Genomic DNA, 7,500 nt, shown 5'->3' with positions numbered 1-7,500 from the left:
TATAGAAAATACATTCCAATCTCTAATGGAACTTAAAGGCCCATTCTAAAACACACTCACGGAAAGACAAAAATTCAATTACCTTAAGTTTTCTACCTATATTAATATAGTAAAAACATAACCAAGGGAAGAGACATTTACAAAGGTTTTTGAATGTTTGTTTATCAAATTATTACATATCTTCCTGTAGACACTTCCTGAAGTGTCTTTTGTAGACACCTACTATACCCATTGTGTTAAATCACTTCCAGAAGGCACTCCACAAACATGCAATACATGACTAGAGTTTCTAGGTTATCAGAAGGACATAACTTTTTCTATTTACTCTTGTTGATGGTTTATATCAACAAACTGTGTAGAACAAAGTAAACTTCAGACTCAGGTTATAAACACACCTTACAGATTTATCATAAAATGCCTCCAGAGTACTATAAAGCATAGCCATGATTTGACTCTGTTTTCTTTTTCAGATCTAATCAGAGCTTTGAAGAAAAAGAAAGTTACTTCTTTATATTTCCCTTCAGAACATATTGTCTTTTAGTACTAAATTGCAATGTTCATTTTCAGTTGTTAATTTCACTTGCTTTTATAGCTGCCATCTACTGTCTGCTCACACAAAATAGAATTTGGCTATTAATTCTTAGGACTCTTACTGAGGGGAGTCTGTAGGAATATGATGGCACCCCAGTGGTACGATGTTTCTTGTAAATAGATTAAAGGGAGAGCAGGGCTGTCCTGAAAATTGAATTAATTTAAAGTAACTTGTAAAATAGGCTAATCCTGGACTTTGGCAGACATTTAATTCTTATGATGCTTAAACAAAATAAAAATTATCTTCCTAATGATTACTGTCTGTGAAAAGAGACATAATTTCAAAATAATACGGAACCTGTTCAAAGTGTTATGCCTAGCTCTTTTAAAAGATTGTTCTTGAAAACAATGCCTAAAGGTTAAGACATTATCCAGTACATATACTCTAACATAACTTTCTAAATACTGCTTTATTTAAAATAACGATTCTATTAAATTTTACTGTCGTGTGGGCATGTGCTTTAACTTTCGAGATGCATTCTGTCTCATCATATATTAACTGAAAACTGTGAATGATATATCACTTAATTTGAAATATTTTTCAATAAGAATCATTATATTTTCATTTTAATGATTTTTTTAAACATTTGGTCTGATTGTAACCCCGAATTTTTAAGAAATAACCTTTATTTTAAATCAAATCAAATATACTCTTGTTGTCAAACAGGTATATTCATTCTGACCTAATTTAAGTATATGCTTTGAAGGCTTTCTGTTCTCTGTCACTATTTCTACAGACTTGAATCAGCGAAGAATGGAGTGGCTATTCTTTGGCTGAAAAGAATATTTCATTGACAAACAAAACTGGGAAAAATGAATCGATCACAGAAAAAGAATAATGGGCTACTTAAAAGTGTACCTTTATTGGGCCGTTGTTGACTTCTCTAGATTTAAATGAGAACTGCATTTTATGAGCCACTAGCAAAAAAAACCAAAAAATGCTCTTTAACGTGATCAAAAGATGTATATTCCAAAACATCTTGGAATGAGTTTTCAAGAAAAGCAACACAGACGATCACGGTGTTTAGATGGTTCACAATCTCTCAGCAAATTTCAACTAATTAACAGCTAATATTTGCAGCCATCACAGGCAAGCATCTGTGTTATGAAAAGTCCTTGTGGTCCTTTCACCTTAGCTTCCACTTGGAAGAAATTCATTGTATAAGCAAGTATCAAGTAATGTGGCCCTCTGGTGGAAAACTAAGTATCACGTTCTGCAGCACAATGTTCGACAGTAAACTAGAAGCTATCAAATACTTGTTACAAAGCTTTACAGATCCTCCCGAAAATCACCCTGTGAACTTAATTAATAGCTTGACACCTGAAGGGCACTCGGGCACCGGCATGACGTAACGAAGATGAAAATCCTACCTTTCCTGATCCTTCAATCAGGTTCCAAAGAATAATAAATTCTCAGCATCCTTTAGCTTCACACAACATGCTCAATTGGCTATGAATACATTTTTCCCATTGAAGCAAACAGGCTGATTTGTTTTAAGGAATCACCGAAGAAAACAAAACTTACCTGCTGTTGTTGCAGATGCAGCAGCTCTACTGTGCTTACTTCTGAGCTGGTGTCACCACTTGATCTTCCATCTCGGCTGCCAGCATCTAATTGGCTGCTCAGAGTGCTCATTCCATTTTGATTCATTGAACTGTTGCTTATTGTCTCTGTCGCAGATTCCTGCATCATGACTTAATACCTAAAAGTGATTAAGAAGTATCAATTAACACACGTTACACCTTCACACTTCCATTATCAAGATGTCCCTCTCTGCCAATTACAGAGACAGCATCTTTAGAAGGAAAAAAAAAAAAGCCCGCCTTGAACAGTCATTTACCAAGAAAAGCAATACAAATTCAGCTTTCATCCAGATACTAATCACTGAAATTATGGTTTCTATAAGCAATTTTTGTGTGGTTACATTTAACAGCCAAAGTAACATACCATGCATAGAGCATGGTCAATAGCATTTATGAATGACCACATTTTAAAGTCTACCTATAAAACCAGCTTAAATGAAGGCACGATTGCACACTCTGTTCTATGTTTCCTATTATCTACCTTTGACAACCATGGATGACTATACAGCCTTATTTTAAATATTCACTACCTTGATTCTGTCAGATTTTTACAGCACATCTTATACAAGGCTGTTGTTTAATGATGCACAGCTAATCATACAAAATTAAAATTTTGTAAGGGTGTTACAAATCATATGGTATCAACCAATGATAAATAGTATAATGGGTTTTTTTTGTGACTAAATAAAATTTTGCCTTGGAGGCATTTTAAGAAAAAGCTCCTGCTGCAAACATGTCAGATATTGCCTATTTTTTTAATCAAACGGCTCATATTCATTTATTTTTCTGACATTTAAAACATTTAATACTGTCCTTCCTGGGAAGTAATTAAGCTTATGCATGAGCAGCAATCAAACTGTTCACTTGAAGATGACTTAAAACTCAATTTTAACATAGGCAAATAAATGAAAGTATATATAAAATTAATTTTCCAGGCATGTATTAGATATGAAAGCTAGAAATAAAATCTATCAAGAATATCACTAATGATTGTGCTAAAAACAGCATAAATTATGCATATTACCTTCTCTACAGTAATAAATGTTTTATCATTTTCACTGCATAAATATACTGTACTTTCAGGATAGCAATGAGATGTCCTGCCAAGATCAGTGGAAATCCTTGCAGTAAATAAAGAACCAATGTGCTCTTACAAACCAGAATTTCACAGTACATCTTGAATCTGTGGTTTAGAAAGATCACTTTTGGCTCTCAGAGATATGTGAATCCTATCCTATAACCTAATTGCTGTACTTCTCTGATTTACTTCTACGGACAGGATTTCAGAAACAACCTGGGTGCACTGTGACTTTAATAGTAATGCTAGACAGACAGGGGACTTAGCCTAAAGTAAAGAAGGACATTAAACTTATCACTCAATCTAAATTTTTGTAACCAGGAGATTTCACTATTTTAAACTTGGTCATATTTTAAGACTTTTGTCCATTAAACAATTTTAATGTATTAATTACAGAGCAAATGCAAGCTTAATGTCTTTTCATGTCAGAGAGAAACCCTCTTCCCCAGATTCTTACAAAATGTGATTATGGACACACACACACACACACACACACACACACACACACACACACAGATACATATCCAATAGAGTTTTTGCATACTAATATTATAATTATTAAAAATTAATGGTTATAATTTAATAGCTTTAACAGGTATTTTCATCAAAGCCTAAATTATTAGATTATTTCTAGGACTCTAAAAAGTCAATTAAAAAAGAAAGACCTGCTGATTTCTAAAAGACCACCAGTAGCTGGGCTAGCAAAGCAAGTCAGTGTAAGAAGAACTACATATACAACTTAAAGCTGTTCTGATAAAAAAGAAGAAAAAAGCAACAACAACAAAACCCCATAATCACAAAGGAAGCAATTGTTATAACTATACAGTAAACAACTTTTGAACCAAATGTGCTTATGAATAAATAGGTTTTTTAAACACCTTATTGAACATTAACAAAGAAAAATCACACAAATGGAAACTGATACACAGTGATGGATTTTATAGGAAAAAAAACAAAGCTAATACTCTTTTCTGAGATTAGGCAGCTAATAAGTATTCAAATTAGGCATAAATTTTACATGCACAATGTTTAAAATATTCAGAGAAAAGGTCTGATTGCCTTTACTACTTATATGAAAATTATAATTTGGGTCCTCTGCAACTGTAGAAACAGATATAACTTCTATTACATATTGCATTTAAATTTTACTTTTGACAATAGATCTTGAGTGTATGTGTATGCATATATTTTTACTTCATCATCCAAATTTATTTGAAATACTTATTATCTCTGGGTGGAGTCTGCAACAAAAAGAATAAAAATTTTAAAAAACTGTATTTTCAAATGTAGCAGACAAATGGCAGTATTTAATATTAACCTTTGTGTAGTTAATGTCGGAACTAACTGGATGAATTAAAGAATTCTGCATATATTATTGTATTATAATCAAGGCCATCAAATAATTAAGAATAATCAACAAGCAGTCATGGGTCTAAATTTTTATTACAACTATAAGGAAAGACCCACATAACTTCCAATTCCTATTATCCAGAGGATTTTATTATACCTTGTGGAATTTTTGACTTTATAAAACCCTGGAGTATAAACTGATTCACATTTTTGGTTCAATCATCTAAAAGGTAGTAAAATCACGCTTAAGAAAAACAGTAACAGTGATAGCACTTTTTTCTCTACAGAACAAAAGCATCTGACCCAACATTAATAGGCGAAAAGAAGGGCAATTGTGTCATCAGAGGATTCTAATGTACATATCACCTAAAGAAGACAGCTTGGAGCATGTCCACTATAAAGGAGATCTATCTTCAAGGATAATGAAGATGCTGTCCAGGATTTACTGAGTTTCTTCTAGTGATATCTCCACACCTATTTTCTACTAGAGAAAATATGTCTGGCACAATGTGAGGTGCTGTTTACCTTTTAAAGTATATTTTAAATAATTACAAATTCAGCATATTCTTTCCAAGTGGATGTGCTTGTGATCCCAAACACATCAAACTAAATTATTCATTCTTCTCAATCCTACCACAAACATTTTACAAAAATCAGTGAAAATAAATTCCGGATCATTAAAGGAAAAGGTGAAATTGGGAGTCGCTGTCTTAATGTTTGTCTGAACTGTTAGTTAAACCTTTAAATCTTTCATCATACACAACTTTTCAGCCACATCAGAAAATAACTCTTCAGATCTTGCACTCCAATGATACAGTTCTACTTTTCACCCTTGCATTAAGTTTTCCTTTCTTTCCTTTTTCTTTCTTCTTCTTCTTTTTTTTTTAAGCAAGTCACTGTACAGATACTTATTCTCTACACCACTTCCCTTTTGAAACATTAAACTGACACTGGAACTGACTGCACAAGATTGCATTTTCTCTTCCTAAACAACTTGAATTGAAAGGTTACTTAGTGTAACAATATTTACTTGCAGAATTGTGTTGTTACCAAGGGTATAATGGATGGTGGCTATGCAGGTTTACGCAAGAATGAGTGAAGCATGAGGCATTAGCCATGTGTTTGACATGTTTCAAATTGCTATAATCCAGCATTAAACACACCCAGCAATTCATGCCATTTCTTGCAGCCATAATCTTGAATAAAGCGTGCACAACCACTTATTATATAAATTAGTATATGACTCCCTGTTATAGTCACAACAGTGCTTTTGTGTTTATTTTGCATCAAGATGTAGTCCTTTATTTGTACAAATAGCAGGATATAAAGACATAGCTCAATTAGACCTCCTTACTTTATGATAGGGTAGTAGTGAATGCTAGACTTGTTGGTTTTATTTTTTTCCTTTTAGAGTTATAGGTTCCATTGGTATAAAACTGTATCATGTGTTGAGATAGACATTTGCCAGAGAGATAACAGAAACCCGCATATATCCTATTCCATATTCACCATAATGTTCAAAAGTTCGATACTTGACCTGGGCCAGTATAGTTGACTGTTAACCACCACCAGGGACACTATTGGTCCTTGTTGCTTACTCAACTTCTTTTCTCTCAGGTTCTCTCTCTCTCTCTCTCTCTCTCTTTCATCTTTCTGACCTCTCTCCCTTCCTTCTTCTCTTCCATCCCCTACCCCATGTGTGTGTATATATGTGTATGTATGTGTGTAGACAGACAGATAGATGTGGGTACATTGATTGATCAAACTATATATGTCGAGGATGTTAAGAAGGGAAAAGTAACCTCTACCACCCCCATGCTCCCCCATCCACATAAGTGGACACTCCATCTAATAATCTTGGTGTCTTCGTATTAAATCTCTTTTTTTTTGCCATCTTATCATGTAATTAAAGCAAATGGATGGAGAAAATGACTTCCTGAGAAACTGAGAATAAATAATAGTCCATATAAAAAGTTTTAACTATTTCTGTGAAGTTTTCTTAAACAAAATTATTTTCAGTGACATCAAAGAATATTTCATGTCCAGTATCTTCCAGTGTCTAATTTATCAACCAAATATGTACACTGAATCCAAAAGATTTTGAATATGACATATAAAGAAAAACATGAAATCAAAAAGTTATCATGTACCCTTAAATAATTCTTAATCACTTTTAAATATCAATATTAAATATTCTTAAATATTCCTATGTAAATTCACACAAGAAAGTGTTCAGTATGAGGAAAACCTACATATGCAACAAGAGACCACATACATTTACCTCAAAATGTCAGCTAAATTCTGATTTTGAAAACCTGACTGAATTACAAAACTTTTGAAAGAAACTAGCATTTAAATAATGATAACTTCTGTGCTCTAGTGGAATTAATTCATCATGGACACCATGCACAGTGCATTTGAAATCTAGTACTGCTTTGCTAAAAGTCTTTAATGCTAAGATTGCCTAATAAATCAAAATGCCAAATATGAAGGACGAAGTTGAATGTGTAAGAACAAAAATTGAACAAGCACACGAGTATTTTTAATTTTAAACAACTGAAACAGGATGTCTTTAAAACATGATTTGGGAAAGGATATGTATTGTTACAGCAAGTGATATGATATTTATTATAACAAGTGATATATTGTAAGTAAATGAAAATTAAGTTGTTTACAAAGTATCTGCCACTGCTCTTCACTTGTTTAAACAAAATGCCTAAAATGCTATTCACAAATTGAGGTTACCTTCCCGGTGAAAAAAAAAAACCCAACAATTTTAATTAGTAAAAATTCAAATTTTCATTCAAAAAGGTTAATATGTCAAACATACCAAGTTGTAGAAACATTTCAACATGGTGGTTTTTAAAAATAATGGTCATGACAATCTTTAGTGAACA

The 7,500-nt window shown here is 32.8% G+C and overlaps 1 protein-coding gene across 1 annotated transcript in view; it reads right to left on the bottom strand.

The window, feature by feature from the left end:
- The window catches only part of FOXP2 (forkhead box P2), a 553,196-nt gene that overhangs the window by 252,447 nt on the left and 293,249 nt on the right, over positions 1–7,500 (bottom strand). Inside the window, exon 5 of the mRNA XM_027574472.2 lies at positions 2,117–2,294. Within this exon, the coding sequence (XP_027430273.1) occupies positions 2,117–2,284 (168 nt within the window). The 5' untranslated portion in view covers positions 2,285–2,294. The remainder of the gene's footprint in view (positions 1–2,116; positions 2,295–7,500) is intronic.

This window comes from Zalophus californianus, chromosome 12 (assembly GCF_009762305.2).
Source record: "Zalophus californianus isolate mZalCal1 chromosome 12, mZalCal1.pri.v2, whole genome shotgun sequence".
NCBI classification, from domain to species: domain Eukaryota; kingdom Metazoa; phylum Chordata; class Mammalia; order Carnivora; family Otariidae; genus Zalophus; species Zalophus californianus.
Note: the sequence above shows the minus strand (reverse complement) of the source record. Positions and strands in the feature narration are given on the sequence as shown.